We start from the raw sequence: 20,170 nt of genomic DNA, 5'->3' as shown, positions 1-20,170 counted from the left end.
CTGGAAATTGAGTTGGATGTCCTGGATGGGTGATGGATCCTTGGAAGGAAGTGGCCACATCTGCTCCCCTGGCTCCCAAAGCCCAGCCCTATTTCTCACATGGGGGATTTTTCTCTACTTAGCCCCATTTCAAACAAAAATCTGAAAGTTACAATAGTTAAGACATGAGGTTGGCAGAGAGATGATTCTCCCCTCCCCCATGTCCAAAGTCCTCAATCAAGATACAGATATCCAAAAAATAGAGTACTTGGTCTTGAGAGCCAGGAAGACCTGAGTTCAAATCCTATCTCAGATACCTATTAGCAGTTTTCTGTTTGCTTCAGTTTCCCCATCTGTAAAAGGGAGAGGGATGATAATGGCCCCTATTTCCTAGAACTGATAGAAGGATCAAACCTTAAAGCACCATAGCAATATTCTAGGTATCGTCGTGTTGCCATTATTATCCTAATTATTTTTACGGCCAGGCTTGTCTCACTGACATCATTTTTGCCACTGATCAATTTTAAGGCATCTTGTTGCAATGGGAATCCTACCCTGGAAGTGAGGAAACTTGGGTCCAAATGCTGCCCCAATGATTGAGAAAATGGAACCCAGCACATTAGAGCTGATCTAGATCTCAAAGCTGCATCTCTTGCCTGTCAGCCCAGGCCTTTCCATAAGGCAATAATGATCCCATCATTTTCTGAGCACTACTAGATTGACTGACCCTCCCTGGGAGAAATCAAAGCCCACCTAACAACGCCAAAGACTAGTGCTAACTCCAGAAGCAAGAATGTGATGAGCAATTTCTGCACATCACTCAAAGGGAGGGGCTGGATAGAAGGCCCCCAAAGCCCCTTCCAGCCCTAAAGTTACCATCCTATGACTGGAGGTAGAAGAGATCATGGCAGCCAGGTAGCCCAACTCAACTGAACATGAGTCCCCTCGAGCACCCCCGGGCCAGCTGCTGGGGAAGTCCTCCTGGGAGGGGGTCCACAACCCCGCCCAAGCAGCCCCTTCTGCTCTCTGGTCACCTCAAGTCCTTCCAGCATTTCCTTCACATGAGGCTGAGCTTGTTCCCACTGATCCAGCCAGGAGAAATCCCCCTGGGGTCAGTCCCATCTCCCCTCCCTCCCGGGACCTCCTTGCAGAAGATGACTGGAGGCTCAGAACCAAGCCATTAGAACACAGCTTCTGCCCGGCTCCTTTTGTCCCTCGTTCCACCGGCCAGAGCCGCTTGGGCAGGAGAGCATTAGGACCCAGTGAGGACTCTCTCTCTGGCTAGACAGGCAGGCTGGGCGCACCTGCTGCCGTGCCCCGAATCATTGTTCCCGCAGGGGGAGAGTCCGCACCCAAACAGTCTCCCAGCGCTGGGGACTCGCACCTGGGCGCCTCCACAAACAGCCGCCCCGGCTCACTCGGCTCCCACCTGCGTCCTTGTGTGGGACTCGCACCGTGAGGCGCTCCGACCACGGGGTCCGTGTCCATGGTCCCAGGCACCCTCAGAGACGGGCAGGCCAGCCCCGAACAGCAGGCTCAGGAGAAAACCCGAGAGCCTGGGGGAGCAGAAGCTCCGAGCAGCCGGCGACTAGATTCCACTGGAGTCTCTCTGCAGAGTCTCACAGAGGATGTAGGAGGTGGAAAGGATCTCAGAACAAAGAATGTTGGAGCAGAAAGTCAGAGCTTGAAAGGTCCTCAGGACATAGAACAGCTCCATTGTGAGGGACCTTAAACATAGAATATAAGAAGGTAGAATGGCAGGACTAGAAGGGAAATTAAGAGTATAGAATGTCAGAACTGAGGAGCATCTTAGAACATAGAATGATAGAACATGACTAACAGAAGCCTTAGAACATAGAATAGCAAAGTTGGGAGGGCTCCTAAAACACAAAATAATAGAATTGGAAAGAATGTTAGAACACAGAGCCACAGATCTGGGAGGTATATTAAAACATAAGATGTCATGATTGAAAGGGCTCTTAGAACCCAGGAGGATAGAGCTGGAAGGGCCCTTAGAACCCAGGAGGTCAGAGCTGGAAGGGCCCTTAGAACCCAGGAGGACAGAGCTGGAAGGGCCCTTAGAACCCAGGATGTCAGAACTGGGAGGGCCCTTAGAACCCAGGATGTCAGAGCTGGGAGGGCCCTTAGAACCCAGAAGTTCAGAGCTGGAAGGGCCCTTAGAACACAGAAGGTCAGAGCTGGAAGGGCCCTTAGAACCCAGGATGTCAGAGCTGGGAGGGCCCTTAGAACACAGAAGGTCAGAGCTGGGAGGGTCCTTAGAACACAGAAGGTCAGAGCTGGGAGGGCCCTTAGAACCCAGGATGTCAGAGCTGGGAAAACCTCTAAAACACAGGATGTCAGAGCTGGGAGGACCCTTAGAACCCGGAATGTCAGAGCTGGGAGGGCCCTTAGAACCCAGGATGTCAGAGCTGGGAGGACCCTTAGAACCCAGGAGGTCAGAGCTGGGAGGGCCCTTAGAACCCGGAAGGTCAGAGCTGGGAGGACCCTTAGAACCCAGAAGGTCAGAGCTGGGAGGACCCTTAGAACCTGGGATGTCAGAGCTGGGAGGGCCCTTAGAACCCAGAAGGTCAGAGCTGGGAGGACCCTTAGAACCTGGGATGTCAGAGCTGGGAGGGCCCTTAGAACCCAGAAGGTCAGAGCTGGGAGGGCCCTTAGAACACAGGTCAGAACTTGGAAGGACCTTCGAATATAAAATGTTAAAACATGGCATTTTAGTTGAATAAATCATTTAGTATAATTCTCCATCCACATTTGACAGCTGATAAGACTGAGGTCCAGAAAGGAGAAATAACTTATTTCCCCTCTGCTTCTTGGTATCCAGGCCAAAGAAATGATTCATTTTCACACTGCTTCTTAGTATCAAAGCCAGGACTCAAATTTTTGTCTCCTAACTCCACCCCGGGGACTATTTCCACCACATCTCAACTGCCCACACAGCAACCAACTTATTTGTGGTGACACAGAAATAACAACCATAAGCAATATAACTAATATTTATAGTAATTATTAATTAATTATGATGATATAAGCAATAAAAAAGCACTGGAGGCATTTGCCCCAACCAAGATCCCCTTTGGTTTTAGGAGCTGGCACGTTCATCTGGCTGCTTCTCCAGCCCCCCAGGCCCTGCTGGGCACTGAACACAGAGAGAAAGACCAAAACTTATCCAAACACATAAAGAGCTTGAAAGGAATTTGGAAAGCATCTCATCCACCATTTCCATTTTGGAGGAGAACAAGGAGTGACTTCCCCAGGTTCACATGAGCAGCAAAACCCAAGGTTAAACATAGACCTTCTGTTTCCCAATCCATCACTCTTTTGCGCAGTCCCAGAGAGAGGAAAACTCTGATAGAGAGCCTGGAAGAACTGTCCCAAGAGGTGGGCCATGAAGCAAAGGGAACTGAATACACGGACTAATAACAACACTAGTTAGCATTTACATAGAGTTTGCAAAGTCCCTTTCATTTATTAACTCACTGATTCTCCAAACACCTTAGAAGACATTGTCCCTATTTTACAGGTGGGAAAACTGAAATTAAAAGAGATTAAGGGATTCACACACCCAAAGAATATCTGACTGGAGATTCCATTTCAAGTCTTATTGACTCCAAGTAAAGTCCTGTCCATCCACTATCCACTATGTGGGCCACAACCTCATACGGGGTCTTGTAACTGAATGTGAAGGTCATGAAACTATGATTTACTATCAGCAAATATTTAATTTGTATACCTATTTTACATACCTATGTACCTGGAGCTATGTAAAAAATTCTTGGGCAAAAAGGGGTCACAAGTTTAAGGTTTAAGTCCTGTACCCACACCACTGCTTATGCATATGTATATGACTGCAATTACAGATTCAGATAGAGACAGGTTCTACTCTTTAGCACCTATGTGACCTTGGGCAAGTTAGACAATACAATTAAAAAGGTAAAGAGGGAGAACCAAATGAGAAACAAAGACCTGGAGAGAGATCACAGGGCCCTGTTTGGGAGAGGGGGAGTTTGACCACAACATTGAAGGATGTAGATAAATATGGAAAAGTAGTTTGGGGAGGCCTGAGTTCAGACCCAACCTCAGATATTTACTAGCTATATGATATTGGAAGGATGGAAAGGAGGGAGGGAGGGGGAAAGAGAGACAGAGAGAGAGAGAAGAAAAGAAAAGAAAGGGAGGGAAGCAAGGGAAGGAATGGAAAGTGGTTTGGTGTCAGAAAGCAGTATGGCTTTTGAACATGCAAAAAAAATTTTCACCTTCCTCAACAAGCAATAGGGAGCTACTGAAGAGTATGGGACATATGAGTTTGAGATATGTCCTTTGAATCAACTAGGTTTGTATGCAGCAGGAGACTAAGGGCCTTCTCATGCCCCTGTCCTGTTTCCTCTCATCTCCACTTCTAGTGAAATGAGGTGTTTGGAGAGTGCAGATGAAAGGTGCTCTCTAGGGGGAAATTTTTTTTTCTTTTTATAGCCTGAGTCCAAGAGCAAATCAAACAGCCTCGAATGCCATCCCTAATTAAATTTTAATCAAATGTCTTTAATTCCTTCTAGGTTGTTTCACACATTGAATGAGGTGACTCTTGATAGCTCTTTATATACAGACCTGCCCCAATTATCCACACTGAAGGAGGGGAGGAAAGACTAAACAGTTCAGAAAAACACACTGTCCCAACTCTATTTGTTTGGCTGCAAATTAAATGAAATTAAACGATGTCAGGCGGTAGAATGTGAAGGAAAGTGTATTAGATTTAAAATCATAGGATCTTTGATCTATAGTCACAGGGAGGCTGGTTAGTCCCAATCCCTCATTTGACTGATAAGGAAACTTAGGCTCAGAGGTGTTGCCCAAGGTCACATAATTTGAAATGTCAAAAGTGGGATCTGAACAAGGTCCTCCAACTTCAGAGATGTGCTCTTTCCAGTGAATGGAGAGAGAGAGAGAGATACCGAAAGATAAGAGACATAGAGAATGAAATAGAGAAAGAGGAATAGAGGGAAAGGGAAGAAGATAGGAAAGGGAATGAAAGGGAGAAAGAGAGTGACAGAGGGAGGGAGATAAAAGGAAAGAGGGAACAAGGAAAGAGAAGAGATGAGAAGAAAAGAAAAGAAAAAGATGAGTGGAAAGAGGAGAAAAGGAAAGAAGAGGGAGGGAGGAGAGAGGGGAGAAAGATAATAAGGGATATGGAGATAGAGGAGAAGTAGAGAGAGGGAGGGGAAAGAGTGGAGAAAGAAGGGATGGAGAAAAGGAAAGGAAAGGAGAAGAGAAAGAGAAAATGGAGGGAGGAGGGAAAACAGGGAAATGGGGAAGTAGAAAGGGGAAGAGGGAAGGGAGAAAGGAAGACAAGAGAAGGAAGTGAGAGAGATAGAAAAGGGGAAGAGAAAGAAGTAAGAGAGAAGAGGAGGGAGAGCGAGAGGGCAACGGGAAGTGATGGGAAAAGAGAAGAGAAAAAGGAAGACAGAGAAAGAAGGAAGTAGGAGAGAGGAGAGAGAAAAGAAGGGAAGGAGAATGAGGTAAGAGAGAAAAGAGGGAGGGAGGGAGAAGAGAAGGAGAGAGAGAGAAAAGAGAGGGACACAGAGGGAAAGAGATGGGGGAGAGGGAAGGGAGGAAGGAAGATAAAGAGAGAAGGGAGGGGAAGAGAGGAGAGAGAAAAGGAGGGAAGAGAGGAGAGTGGAAATGAGAGGACAGAGAGGGAAAGAGATGGGGGAGAGGAAGGGAGGAAGGAAGATAGAGAAGGGAGGGGGAGAGAGAGAGAGAGAAGAAAAGAAAAGAAAGGGAGGGAAGCAAGGGAAGGAATGGAAAGTGGTTTGGTGTCAGAAAGCAGTATGGCTTTTGAACATGCAAAAAAAATTTTCACCTTCCTCAACAAGCAATAGGGAGCTACTGAAGAGTATGGGACATATGAGTTTGAGATCTGTCCTTTGAATCAACTAGGTTTGTATGCAGCAGGAGACTAAGGGCCTTCTCATGCCCCTGTCCTGTTTCCTCTCATCTCCACTTCTAGTGAAATGAGGTGTTTGGAGAGTGCAGATGAAAGGTGCTCTCTAGGGGGAAATTTTTTTTTCTTTTTATAGCCTGAGTCCAAGAGCAAATCAAACAGCCTCGAATGCCATCCCTAATTAAATTTTAATCAAATGTCTTTAATTCCTTCTAGGTTGTTTCACACATTGAATGAGGTGACTCTTGATAGCTCTTTATATACAGACCTGCCCCAATTATCCACACTGAAGGAGGGGAGGAAAGACTAAACAGTTCAGAAAAACACACTGTCCCAACTCTATTTGTTTGGCTGCAAATTAAATGAAATTAAACGATGTCAGGCGGTAGAATGTGAAGGAAAGTGTATTAGATTTAAAATCATAGGATCTTTGATCTATAGTCACAGGGAGGCTGGTTAGTCCCAATCCCTCATTTGACTGATAAGGAAACTTAGGCTCAGAGGTGTTGCCCAAGGTCACATAATTTGAAATGTCAAAAGTGGGATCTGAACAAGGTCCTCCAACTTCAGAGATGTGCTCTTTCCAGTGAATGGAGAGAGAGAGAGAGATACCGAAAGATAAGAGACATAGAGAATGAAATAGAGAAAGAGGAATAGAGGGAAAGGGAAGAAGATAGGAAAGGGAATGAAAGGGAGAAAGAGAGTGACAGAGGGAGGGAGATAAAAGGAAAGAGGGAACAAGGAAAGAGAAGAGATGAGAAGAAAAGAAAGAAAAAGATGAGTGGAAAGAGGAGAAAAGGAAAGAAGAGGGAGGGAGGAGAGAGGGGAGAAAGATAATAAGGGATATGGAGATAGAGGAGAAGTAGAGAGAGGGAGGGGAAAGAGTGGAGAAAGAAGGGATGGAGAAAAGGAAAGGAAAGGAGAAGAGAAAGAGAAAATGGAGGGAGGAGGGAAAACAGGGAAATGGGGAAGTAGAAAGGGGAAGAGGGAAGGGAGAAAGGAAGACAAGAGAAGGAAGTGAGAGAGATAGAAAAGGGAAAGAGAAAGAAGTAAGAGAGAAGAGGAGGGAGAGCGAGAGGGCAACGGGAAGTGATGGGAAAAGAGAAGAGAAAAAGGAAGACAGAGAAAGAAGGAAGTAGGAGAGAGGAGAGAGAAAAGAAGGGAAGGAGAATGAGGTAAGAGAGAAAAGAGGGAGGGAGGGAGAAGAGAAGGAGAGAGAGAGAAAAGAGAGGGACACAGAGGGAAAGAGATGGGGGAGAGGGAAGGGAGGAAGGAAGATAAAGAGAGAAGGGAGGGGGAGAGAGGGAGAGAGAAAAGGAGGGAAGAGAGGAGAGTGGAAATGAGAGGACAGAGAGGGAAAGAGATGGGGGAGAGGGAAGGGAGAAAGGAAGATAGAGAAGGGAGGGGAAGAGAGAGAGAGGAGAGAGTGAAAGGGAAGACAGAGAGAGGCTCGTGAAGCCTTCGTTAGCTCTTCCTCTGCACCGGGGCGCTCTTTGGGAAGTCGCTCCCCTCTCGGGGCTGAGAGGACTGCACCTGACGACCCCCGAGGTCCCCTGAAGCCGCAGCCACCCGCGCGGGCGGGGCCAGCCCCAACCAGCCGCCTCGGCGCCCCCCGCTAACCCCGCGGCCTCCGTGTCTCCGCAGGTTCCGCCCCGAGCCCCGCCGGTGCCAGGCTGACCTGGGCGCTCGCCCTCACAGCGATCCTCGAGTTGACGTGAAGTTCCGGCCCCCTCCTCCCGGTGGCTCCATCCGCCAGCCCCATCTCCGTCCACCGGCCGGGTTTCATTTCTTTTCTAAAACGATTTCCAAGTCTTGTTCTCGGTCTCTCTCTGTCTGTGTCTTGGCTTCCTCGGTCAGTTTAATTAAAAGAAACGAAACCATTTTCCCCTACTGGTCAGCGGCTCGGCGCTTTGTTTTCATTCGTGGGGTCACTCCTGGACGCCCGGAGGGGGCCCGGGACTACGGCGGAAGGGGCGTGAGCAGGCCGGCCAGAAAGAACGGCTCCGGCGCTTGCTCTCAGGGAAAAAGTCCCGATCTCATTGCATCCGACTAAGAGTAAATTTGAGTTTCTGCCATTGGCATCTGGGGTTGAATCCGGACTCTGCCGCTTAAAGGTTTAAGGAACGCTTTCCCATAACACACCTGTGAGGCTAATAAGTATTTGGAAACCCCATTCACAGATGAAGAAACTGAGGTTCCGAGAAGCAGTTAGCCTGTTGAATTAGACTCAAAGAGCTAAATTTGAATTCCGCTTCAGTCATATACTAGCCGTGAGGCGCTGGGGTGTAATTAAACCTCTCTCAGCCTCAGTTTTCTCACCTTGACAATGGGAGTAATGATAGCGCCTACCTCATAGGCTTGTTATTCTATATGAAGCATTGGGCACATCTCAAAGTTCTGTGTAAAAGCTGGCTGTTGTAATTGTATGCCCTGGAAACGAGGCTAAATGAAGCGTCACAGGACGGATTGGAACCCCAAATTCACCCTCCCCATGCTATGCCATCTTATTGCCCGGCTCACAGCGGACGAGTCCCTTCCACACTCTGTACACAACTGCCTCCTCTATAAAATAAAAAGACTGGACCGATGCGTTCCGAAGGCCCGGCACTATTCCTAAGTCCAGATTTTCTCAGAGTTTCCCACATCGTGAACTCCATGAAGGCAAAGACCACCGTAGCCGGGCTTGGACCCGTCCCCCTGACTCAGGCCTTCACCCCTCTCTCCCGGACACTCTTCTGGGTCCCCCTGCCTCAGTCTCTCCCGCACTGGCCCGTCTCCCCCTTGGCTGCCAAAGCGATTTTCCTAACGCTCCAACTACGTCACCTCCGGTCACCTGCAATGGCTTCCCGGTAGCTCTAGAATGACACTGAAAGCTCCTCCCTCCCTTTCCTGTCTCCTTTCTTTCCGCTTTCTGCACACTGTACAGCCCGCTCCCATTCTTACTTTTCCTCACCCAGGACCTTTATCTCCTACCTCTAGGCCTTCATGTCGGCTGTCTCTCATGACTAGACTCTTCTCCCCTCCTCATCCCGGGCTCCGGGCCCCCCCTCCCCCGCCCCGGCTTCCTTCAGGACACAGCTGGAATCCCTCCTTCTCTAGTGCCTTCCCCTCACGGAATACCCCCCGACTGGTGTAGATCTTTCCGGGCCTGGCTATTGCCGCGGCATCTCCCCTATTAGAATGTGAGCTCCTCAGAGGGCAGAGACGGTTGTTTTTGTCTTTCTTTGCTTCCTGGGCACCCAGCGCAGTGCCTGGCACACAGTAAGTGCTTAATAAATACTCACTGACTGACTGACTGACTGGCCAACCACGCAAAGTCCATGGAAATAACGGTCAGGGAGCCTTTTCGGAGAGAGGGAAGCCCTTCACTGTGGATGCTCCAAAAGCAGGAGGGAAGAAGACCTTCTATGTGGGTGACCCAGGGGAAACCAAGGCACGGAGGCTAGCGGGAAGGTTTGTACAAGAAACCCTACAGAGAAGGGAGCTGACTCCGATAAAGAGACCAAGCTGGGGAGGAGAGGGACATGAGACCGGGGAGACCTAGGGAGGCTGGATAAAAAGGAAAGCGGCTCTCACTCTAGCAGTTTAAGATTTGCAAAAGCCCTCTCTTTAACAGGTAAGTATGTAAGCATTAGGATCCCCATTTTACAGATGAGGAAACTGAAACTCACCGAGTCATGGAGTCTGGGATTTTAGAGATCATTCAGCCCATCTATTTCTTTTTACATACAAGAAAATTTAAATCGTCCAACTACTTTGGAAGGAATTAGACTAAAAGAGAAACTTTAAAGTAGATATATTTTGACCCGGAGAGCCCACAATTGGGTCTATACTCCAAAGAAGTCAAAAACAGAAAGAAAGACCCGCCACGTGTGCCACAATATTTAAAGAAATGGCTTTTTGTGGTAGCCAAGAATGGGAAACAAAGTAGATATCCCTCCAATAGGGAATGGCCAATCAAGTTGTGGTCGGTAAAATACCATCGCACTGTAAGAAATACTATGAAAAATTCAGAGAAATGTGGAAAGATGAGGGAGAATTAGAAATAATCAACACAACAACTATAGTAATGTACATGAAAAGAACAATGTTGGCCATGGTTGGCCCTGAGAGGAGGGATGAGAAAAGGGACATCCTCCATTTCTTTTTTAACAAAGGTGGGGGACAATGGGTGGGTTATACTGCATGCACTGCCAGATTTGGTTGATTTGTTGATTTGTTAGTTTTGCTGAACTGCTTCCCCATCCCTCCATTTTTTATTCATTGTTACAAGGAATGTCTTGTTCAGTAGGGGAGGGGGAGGGCTTTGGAAATGAAGGTGATGTAAAAACAAAAAGATGTCAATAAAACATTTTTTAAAAAGAAAGTCGAAGCCTAGAAAGATCATGACAATTCAAAGTTTCATGGTTTCTAAGTGGAAATGGGGGGACTGATCTCAGGCCTTCTGAATTTGGAGTCTCTTCTCATGGCTGTGGATGCTGCTGGCGTCTCTTGAGGGTGGGAGGAAGGAGAAGTAAGTCCAAAAGACAAGAAGAGGCCATTCTGGACTCCCTGCTCTAAAAGTCAGTGCTTATAAGGTTTTCTGGGGTTTTTTAATTAAAGCTTTTTATTTTCAAAATATATACACGGATAATTTTCAACATGCACCCTTACAAAACCTTGTGTTCTAATTTTTCCCTCCCTTTCCCCAACCCTTCCCCTAGATGTCAAGTGATTATGTTAAACATGTGCAATTCTTCTATACATATTTCCACAAGAAAAACCAGATCAAAAAGGAAAAAAATGAGAGAGAAAACAAAATACAAATGCTTATATTTTTAGAAGAATGTCCTCATTCAGGCAGTGAACCCATGCGTCAGATCCTCCCTTCCCAGACTGAGATAGGTACACCCCGGCTGGGTCGGGAAGCATCAGCCACCCTGTCAGCATCAGGAACCAGGGATTCCACCTGCTCTCCCTCAGCACCTATTGCTTTGAGACCTTCTCTATTCCACCCCTCTAGGTAAACCCCAGATCATCTGGGTTACCCGGAACAAGGTTACCCATACAGGCCCACAATTTGACCATTCCCATGTGCCAGTGTGGCAAAGGGGCAGGAAATCTTCCCCAGTCTTCCCAGCTGCCCGGCCCTTCCTTTTTTAGATCACCTTCTATTTGCTCTGCAGTGTGGCTATCTGGTTACTAATGTATTGTCTCCTCTATTCAGATGTAAAGGTAGAAAGAGCATTTGTCATTCTTTATATGTTCAGTGTTTTGCACGGTACCTGGCACACAGCAAGCAGTTAATTAATGCTTGTTAGTCAACTGACTAAAGGAAAGAACTGTCTCTTTTATCTCTGTATGTCAATGCCATTGGCGATGGTCCAGAACATATTAGGCATTTAATAAGTGTGTGTTCACTCATTTGAGAGGAAATGTAATTTAGTGGAAATGACATGAGATGACCATGTTTTAAATCTCATCTCTGTCACTTATTATCTTTGGGCAAATTTCTTTCTACCTCAGTTTCTCCAACTATAAAATGAGAAAGTTGGATTAGATATACTCTAAGGTGTCTCCCAATTTTATATCTATGATTTAGCAATCAGATTTTAAATTAAAATTCCTGGTAATGATTCCCAAACCAGTCACTTACTGTCTGCATATCCTTGAACAAGATTGATCTCCTCTCAGAACTTTAGTTTCCTTCTCTGTAAAATGAAAGGGTCAGTTTAGATGAACTACAAGGTCTTATGGTCCCCATAATCCTCACTCATGGTTTCCAGCGGCCCAACCCACTGACTTGCTTGCCAGATGACCGGTCCATCCAGATGAACTGTATAATCCAGCTTCTAGGTCATGATCCAATCAACCGTGCTGAGCCGTTTGACTGTAGCCTTATACAGAGATGACATTTTTAATTTATGGATCAAGTTGGATTTAAGGTCCCTAGAAAGCCTAAAAGTTCTTTTATATGACTCAGCAGGAGTGAAAAACTCAACATCAGCATGAAATAAATCCATTGTCCTCTGCTGCACTTGGATCCACCTGGAATATGCTGTTCGGTTCTGGGTAGCACGTGTGGAAGGTCACGAATAAGCTAGAGAGCCCCCAGAGGAGGATGACCATGATAATGAAGGGCCTTGAGACCTGCATGAAGATGAGTGAAAGAATTAAAGCATTCTGGGATGAAGAAGAGACTTGAGGGGAAGAAGGAGAGAAGCGAGAACTGTCTTTAAATATTTGAAAGGCTGACAAGTATAAAAAGAATCTGACTTCTGCTTGGCCCCAGAGCAGAGCTAGGAACAGTGGGTAGAAGATATAGAAATATAAATTTAGGATGGATGTCAGGAGGAACTTTTTAACCAAGTTCAGTGAAAATCTTGAGGACCTGTATAAATGGTAGCTACCAGTGATGATGATGATTTCTCATAAATGGCTACAAAGGAGATTTCTCCCGTTCAGAAAGTGCAAGTATTATCCTCCTGTTATAGATGAGAAAACTAAGGTCCAGAGAGGTTGAGTGACTCTGGATCATAGATCTAGATCTGGAATAAAGTTCAGAGGCCAACCTCTTCATGTTACAGATGAGGAAACTGAGAACCAAGGAGACAAAGAGTCTCAAATTCTTTTTTAATTTTTTTATAATAATAGCTTTTTTATCTTCGAAATACATGCAAAGATAGTTTTCAGCATTCACCTTTGTAACACCTTGTGTTCCAAATTTTTCTCCCTCCTTGCTCCCCTAGATAGCAAGTAATCCAATATAGGTTAAACATGTCTTGCCCAAATTCACACAGATTTTTAAGCATCAGAGATAGGATTTGAATTCTGGGTCCAAAGCCAATGGACTACAATTTTACACTGTGACTCAACCCTGTTCCCACAAGATGGATCAGACCCAAAATGTATTGAGTTGGCTTTGTGATTTTAATTGTCATTATACTTCCCCAGAGAAGGGACTTTCCCGGATGGACTGCTCTGCAATATATTGTCCTAGGAAGTTGCTTGGACCACCGTGAGGGTAAATTACTTGCCCAAGGTCACTTAGTCAGTAGGAAATCAGAAGCACGACTGGAAGTCAGGTTTTTCTTTTTATACCATGTTGCTGCTTGACTGAGCTTAGATTTAGAATTGGAAAACATCATAAAAATCACCTAAACCCATTTTACAGATGGGAAAATGAAGGCCTAGAGAAATAAAGTGACATATTTATGTTCACCCGGGTAAAGAGCGGAGCTGACACTTAAATTCAGGTGCTCTGAATGAGGATGTCCTTCAAGGACCTTGCCAACTCAGAGGCTCGAGGATTCTGTGACAACTCCACAGGGCAACCCTCCCGGTGCCTCCTACTTCCTCCTTCCCCAGCATCAGGTTGGGGCTCTGTCTGCGAGCTGCGAGCCCCCTCTGCTGCCCGGTGACAGGACTGCTGCGGCCTCCAGAAGCCAGCCTACTTCACAAAAGAAATAAAATGTGATTTCTTCTCTCTTCTTCCCTTAATGGAGGAAAGCCCATGTAGGCATGAAATTGGAATTGCTTTGGCCTATTAACAGCTTTGGTAGTTGAGCTCCACTGACCCCTGAAGTACATTAATATCTCAGCGGCAAGTGGGTGAACTGCAGTAAATGGTGTGGGGCTTTCCCAAGGAGAAGAAGCCACAGGAGAATCACCGCATCCCCTGCTCGGCCCGACGGCATTGCTGGAAATGTGGGGCTGACGGCGCCGGAGGTCCAAGGAAAGAACTCCCAGTGGGCTGAGCCATTTCTGAGGGGGAAGAAGAGGCAGAAAATGAGGGTTAGGAGGAAGTAGGAAAAAGTCTCCATCGGATGGTTCCTCTGGACCCAAAGGAATCTTGTTTCTGTCACTTGGGTACCTGTGCTCCCCTCTCTGGTCTTCTGTTGGTTCATCTTTAAAATAGAATTTGACTAATTCTGATCTTAAAGATGCTATTGTTTTACAGGGGAAGAAAGTGATGCACAAGGAGGGGAAAGGAATTATCAACGTCACACAAAAAGCCAGTGGCAAAGCTGGAATCCGGGTCTGGTGCTTCTGGGTTCGAGTTTCCTTTTTGTCGTAAGGAGGGAGAGTAAGGCGGAAGAAATGAGGGCGCAGGCAGAGAAAGGGAGACCAGGAATACCAGACTATCCCAAGCATCCTAAGGAAAGAGACAAATACTTTCACAAGAAATGAGGGCAAGTTCCTATGAAGATTTTAACCCCAGCTGTAAATGGTTAATAATCCACTCACTTTTCTCCAACACTTAAGAGTTTTCACAATGATCTTTGGAGGTTTGGAATGTTATAGGCTCAAATATAGGCTCAAAGGAAAAAGGTCATAGATCAAAGAGCCGAAAACTTAGGGGTCATCATTTTGTAATGTAATTTATTAAGGGCCAGGCACTATGCTAAGTGCTGAAGGAGCAAAATGAGGCAAAAAATAGTTCTGGCCTTCAAGAACCTTACGATCTAAGGGGGCAGACAGCATGCAAACAGGGACATGAAAGGGAAAGAATCATCACCATCATCATCATCACTAGCATATATATATGCTACTGATGCTACATATATATGTATGTATGTATATATGACACTTACTATGTGCCAGATACTATGCTAAGTGCTGTACAAATGTTATCACTTCTTCATCACCACAATCCTGTGAGACAGTTGCTATTAAAGTGAAAAATAAAGTGTTCTGTTTTGGTCATCTCATTAGCTCTCATGGGTTCAATGATCATTTCTATGAAGGTGGGTCCCAGATCTATATCTCTATCCCTAACTTCTCCGAGCTTTAGTCTTGAATCACCAACTACCTGCTGGGATCTCAGACATAATATCCCAAACAGAACTCCCTCCCTAGATAGATAGATAGATAGATAGATAGATAGATAGATAGATAGATAGATAGAGGGATGATAGAGATAAATGGATAGATAGATGATATAGATAGATCGATAGGTGATAGATGATTAGATAGAGAGACAGGCGATATAAATGATTAATAGATAATGTAGCTAGAGAGATGAGATAGATAGATACATAATGTAAACAGATCGATGAATAGATTGATGATAGATGATTAGATAGAGATAGATGAGATAGATAGATGATGTTGATAGATAAATAATATAGGTAGATAGATGCTGTAAATAGATAGATGGATAGATAGATGATAGATAGAGATAGATATGGATAGATAAATATATATTCATCCCCACAAGATTCTCCCTCTGCCCAACACTGAAGTTACCCTATCTTCCCAGTCACCCATTGGTGTCTTCAGCTCTACTCTCACGCCCAACTGACATCCAATATATTGCCAAGCCTTGCTGTTTCTACTCTTACAAACTTTCCCATATACCTCCTTCTTTCCTCTGACACTGTCATCACCGAGGTGTGGACTCTCATCACCTCACACCTGGACTATTTACCTGACTCAAGTCTCTCTCCACTTCAATCCATCCTCCATTCAGCTGCCAGAGTGGATTTTCCTGAAACCCAGGTTTGGCCTTTTCTTACCTTTCCAATTTTTTTTAATTAAAAGCTTTGTTTTTTTTTTTTCAAAACATACACGTGGACCACTCTTCAACATTAGCCCATGCAAAACCTTGGGTTCCAATTCCCCTCCCTTCCCCTCCCCTAGATGGCAAATTGTCCAATATATGTTAAACATAGTAGAAATATATGTTAAATCCAATATATGCATACATATCTATACAATTATCATGTCACACAAGAAAAATCAAATCAAACCAGTAAAAAAAGAAAGAGAAGCAAAACAAAATGCAAGTGAACAACAACAAAAAGAGTGAGAATGCTACATTGTGGTCCACCCTCAGTTCCCACAGTCCTGTCTCTGAGTGTAGGTGGCTCTCTTCATCACAAGATCATTGAACTGGGTCTGAATCATCTGATTGTTGAAAAGAATCACGTCCTTCAGAATTGATCATCATATAATCTTGTTGCCGTGTACAATGATCTCCTGATTCTGCTCATTTCACTCAGCATCAGTTCCTGTGAATCTCTCCAGGCCTTTCTGAAATCCTCCTGCTGTTGTTTCTTACAGAACAATAATATTCCATAGCATTCATATATTTACAGGCATCCTTTCCCCACAACACAAATACTACCCTTTCCTGCTCAGATCACCTTTGCATTATAGGGTATGTACAGACTATTCAATGTGGCCTCCCCTGTGAGAGCGTAAGCTCTCTGTGGGCAGGAACTGTGTTCTTGCCTCTCATAAATCTCCAGTGGCCCTTCCTTATATGCTTGTTAAATGACAAGAGTTTGTTAGTTAGCTCTTTCCAGGTGCTCTTCCCCCAGTCCCCATAGGTGTCTATACAGCATCTAAAGGAAGGAGAGGGGGGGAAGGAGCTGAGTAAAATAGAGCTGGTGTAAAGAAGGGGACTCTGGGAAGTAGCCACAGGAATTCCATGGCCAAACTGAAGGGAGAAGGAAAGATTCTTAGAAATCCTTTGCTCTGTCCAAGAAGGTTTCCCCGAGGAAGTGAGTTTTGAGACCTGGATTTTCCTGATTGGTAAAGCAAGCAGAGGAGCAGAGAGAGGAAAGGGACCTAGGAGGTCTGGTTTCCTGTGAGGAGGTTTTCCCCAAACTCTCCTCTGGCCCATAGCAAATACTTTCTGAAGGAAAAGAGAAAAAACAAAGGAAAAAATTTTGAGAAAGGTCAGTTGACCTCCAATGTACTTGCTCCAGGAAAACAAAAACTTCATTAAAGACCTTGTCTTCCTCCTTCTGTTATTGAAAGCAGCTAAGAAACGAGCATTTCCCCCCACCCAGCTCTGACATTTTCAATTTTCTCAGGTGAGATGGGGCTCTTGGGTTTAATCCAGTAGCTAGGACAAATAAATTCCTCTTCCACTCTCTTGGGACTAGCAAGGTCTGCCTGGCCCACAGAGGGGCAGGACAGTAATGAAAAACAGCCTGCCTTTGGCCATCCTGAGTAATCTCCCACCCTGGCCTTTTCTTCAAAGGAGGAGGAAATAGGGTCTATCCTGGGATCCTCAATGAGCCAGAGGCCTGGAGTTCAGCTCTGAGATTCTGTCCCCCCCAAGGCCCTTCCTCTTCAGGAATCCTTAGCTATTTTATCTGGGAACTTACCACCTGGGAGAATTCCGTGGCACTCTGATGAGAGAGGGGGATGCAGTTTAGACAGACAGCATCCAAGACCTCGGGCCCTAGAGACATAGAGTCATATAAGCTTTTGACATGAATTTTATATATAAACTTGAGTTTCTCCCTCACCTTATTGGGAAAATTGAAGACAATAGGATCTATTCACCACCTACCCCCTGGACAAACTGAGAATTTATTATGGAACATACAAAAAAAAAAAGTGCTTTGAACTTTTCAGAGCAAAAAGTCAGAGAAATTTCAAGCATTTAGATTGTAAAATTTTCTTGGGGTGGGGAGGGACTCCCAGTATCTTTCTCAGTAACATCTAAAATAACAGGTCTAAAACTGTTCCACAAAGCAATAATCATCAAAACAATTTGTTGCCGGTTAAGAACTAGATCCAACAATGGAACAGATGAGTTACACACTATACAAAAGTGAAAGAACACAGTAATCTAGTAATTGATAACCTCAAAGATCTCATCTATTGGAGTACAAACCAGTATTTGACCAAAACACTGATGGGAAAACTGAAAATCAGATTGATAGAAACTAGATAGAAATCAGCATCTCACAAGGTAAACTGAGGTATGCTTAAATGAGTACATGATTCAAACAGGGCAACGTCTTAAACAAATTAGAGGGGTAAGAAAGAAAATATCTATCAGATTCATGGAAAGGGAAAGAGTTCATGACCAAATAAAGGATAACATAAGGCAAGATATACAATCGTGACTACATAAAATTAAATTCTTTTTTCTCCACAAACTCATTGTAGCTAAAATTATCTTATCTTATTTTATTAATACACATTGTTTTATGAATCATGTTGGGAGAGAAAAATCAGAAAAAGGAAAAACCACAGGAGGAAAAAAAAAACAGAAAAAAGAAGCGAACATAGCATGTGCTGATTTACATTTAATTTCCCTAGTTCCTTTTCTGGATGCGGATGGAATTTTCTGTCCAAAGTCTATTGGGATTGCCTTGGATCATTGAACCACTGAGAAGAATCAAGCCTTTCATAGTTGATCATCACACATTTTTGCTGTTACTGTGTACCGTGTGTTCCTGGTTCTGCTTGTTTCACTCAGCATTAGTTTATGTAAATCTTTCCAGGCCTTTTTAAAATCAGCTTGTTCATCATTTTTTATAGAACGATAAAATATACCAGAACTTGTTCACCCATTTCCAACTGATGGACATCTGCTCAGTTTCCAGTTCTTTGCCACAAAAAGAGCGACTACAAACATTTTTGCACACGTGAGTCCTTTTCTCTCTTTTATAATTCCCTCCTTTATGACCCAGGCATTCTGAGAGGCACTGCTGGGTCACAGGGTACGCACAGTTTAACAGTTCTTTAGGCAGAGTTCCAAATTGTAACTAAAATTAGAAAAGAATCAGCTAAATGATAGGAAAAAATCTTGGCAGCGCATTTCCCTCAAATAGATTTGATTTTTTTTTAATGGTATTTTATACATTTATTCAATTACATGTCAAGACAATTTCCAGCATTCATTTTTACAAGATTTTTAGTTCCACATTTTTTCTCCCTCTCTTTCTCCCCTCCCTTCTTCCTAAAAATGGTAGGCAATTTAATATAGGTTAGACATGTGCTATCATGTAAAACATATTAGTTACACTTGTGAAAGAAGAAATAGATCAAAAGAAAAAATACCAAAAAAGAATGAAGTAAGTGGAAAAGTATGCTTTGATCTACATTCAGAGTCCATCAGTTCTTTATCTGGACATGGACAGCATTTCCTTTATAAATTCTTCATCTTGGGTCATTGTGCTGCTGAGAAAAGCTGATCATCATGCGATGTTACTGATATTGTGTACAGTTTTCTGCTGCTTACTTCACTCAGCATCAGTTCATCTAAATCTCTCCATGTTTTCTGAAAATTGTCTGTTCATCATCTTTTTTAAAGTCTTTTTTCTTTCTTTTTTTGCTAAGGCAATTAAGTGACTTGCCCAGGGTCACACAGCCAGGGAGTGTTAAGTTTCTGACACCAGACTGGAACTCAGGTTCTCCTGACTTCAGGGGTGGTGCTCTATCCACTGCTCCATCTAGCTGGCCCTGTTCATCATTTCTTAGACAACAATAACACTGCATCATTTTTCTTACTACAATACATTACATTCCCCAGTTAGTGGGCATCCCCCCAATTTCCAGTTTTCTACTATGACAAAAAGAGCTGCCATAAATATTTTTTATATATGGGTCCTTTCCCCTTTTTATGATCTCTTTGAGATACAGACCTAATAGTAGTACTGCTAGATCAAAGGTATGGACATTTTAATTGCCTTTTTGGCATAGTTCCAAATTGCTCTCCCAAATGGTTGAATCAGTTTACAACTCCACCAACAGTGCATGAGTATCCCAATTTTCCCACATCCTCTCCAACATTTATCATTTTCTTTTTTTCTCATATTAGCCAATCTGATAAGTTTGACATGGTACCTCAGAGTTGTTTTGATGTTGTATTTTTCTTATCAAACGTGATTTAGAGCATTTGTTCATATACCAATAGGTAGCTTTTATTTCTTCATCTAAACTGCCTGTTCATAACCTTTGACCATTTATCAATTGGGCAGTATCTTGTATTCTTTTAAATTTAATTCAGTTCTCTACTTATATGAGAAATGAGGCCTTTATCATAGATGCTTGCTGTAAAAATTGTTTTCCAGCTTTCTGCTTCCCTTCTAATTTTGGCTGCTTTGACTTTGTGCAAAAACTTTTTAAATTTAATATAATCAAAACTATCTATTTTACATTTCATAATTATTTTTATCTCTTGTTTGGTCATGAGTTTTTTCCTTCTTCATAGATCTACACATAGATTATTCCCTGTTCTTCTAATTTGCTTATAATGTCACTCTTTATGTCTAAATCATGTACCCATTTTGACCTTATGTTTGTATATGATGTATATGTTGGTCTATACCGAGTTTGTGCCCAGTCATTTTTCATATAAGGAATTCTTTTCCCAAAAGCTGGAGTCTTTGGGTTTATCAAACACTAGTATACTATGGTCATTTGCTACTGTGTCTTGTATACACGGCAACAATAAGATTATACAATGATCAATTCTGATGGACATGGCTCTTTCCAACAATGAAA

The 20,170-nt window shown here is 43.9% G+C and overlaps 1 protein-coding gene across 1 annotated transcript in view; it reads left to right on the top strand.

Annotated features, from left to right (window-relative positions):
* IGSF21 (immunoglobin superfamily member 21) overlaps positions 1 to 10,301 on the top strand; it is a 401,664-nt gene extending 391,363 nt beyond the window's left edge. Inside the window, exon 10 of the mRNA XM_051988401.1 lies at positions 7,580 to 10,301. Within this exon, the coding sequence (XP_051844361.1) occupies positions 7,580 to 7,653 (74 nt within the window). The 3' untranslated portion in view covers positions 7,654 to 10,301. The remainder of the gene's footprint in view (positions 1 to 7,579) is intronic.
* The last annotated feature ends 9,869 nt before the right edge of the window (positions 10,302 to 20,170 follow it).

Source organism: Antechinus flavipes, chromosome 3 (genome assembly GCF_016432865.1).
Source record: "Antechinus flavipes isolate AdamAnt ecotype Samford, QLD, Australia chromosome 3, AdamAnt_v2, whole genome shotgun sequence".
Classification (NCBI taxonomy): domain Eukaryota; kingdom Metazoa; phylum Chordata; class Mammalia; order Dasyuromorphia; family Dasyuridae; genus Antechinus; species Antechinus flavipes.
The sequence above is the reverse complement of the archived record's forward strand: the minus strand, read 5'-3'. Positions and strand labels throughout refer to the sequence as shown.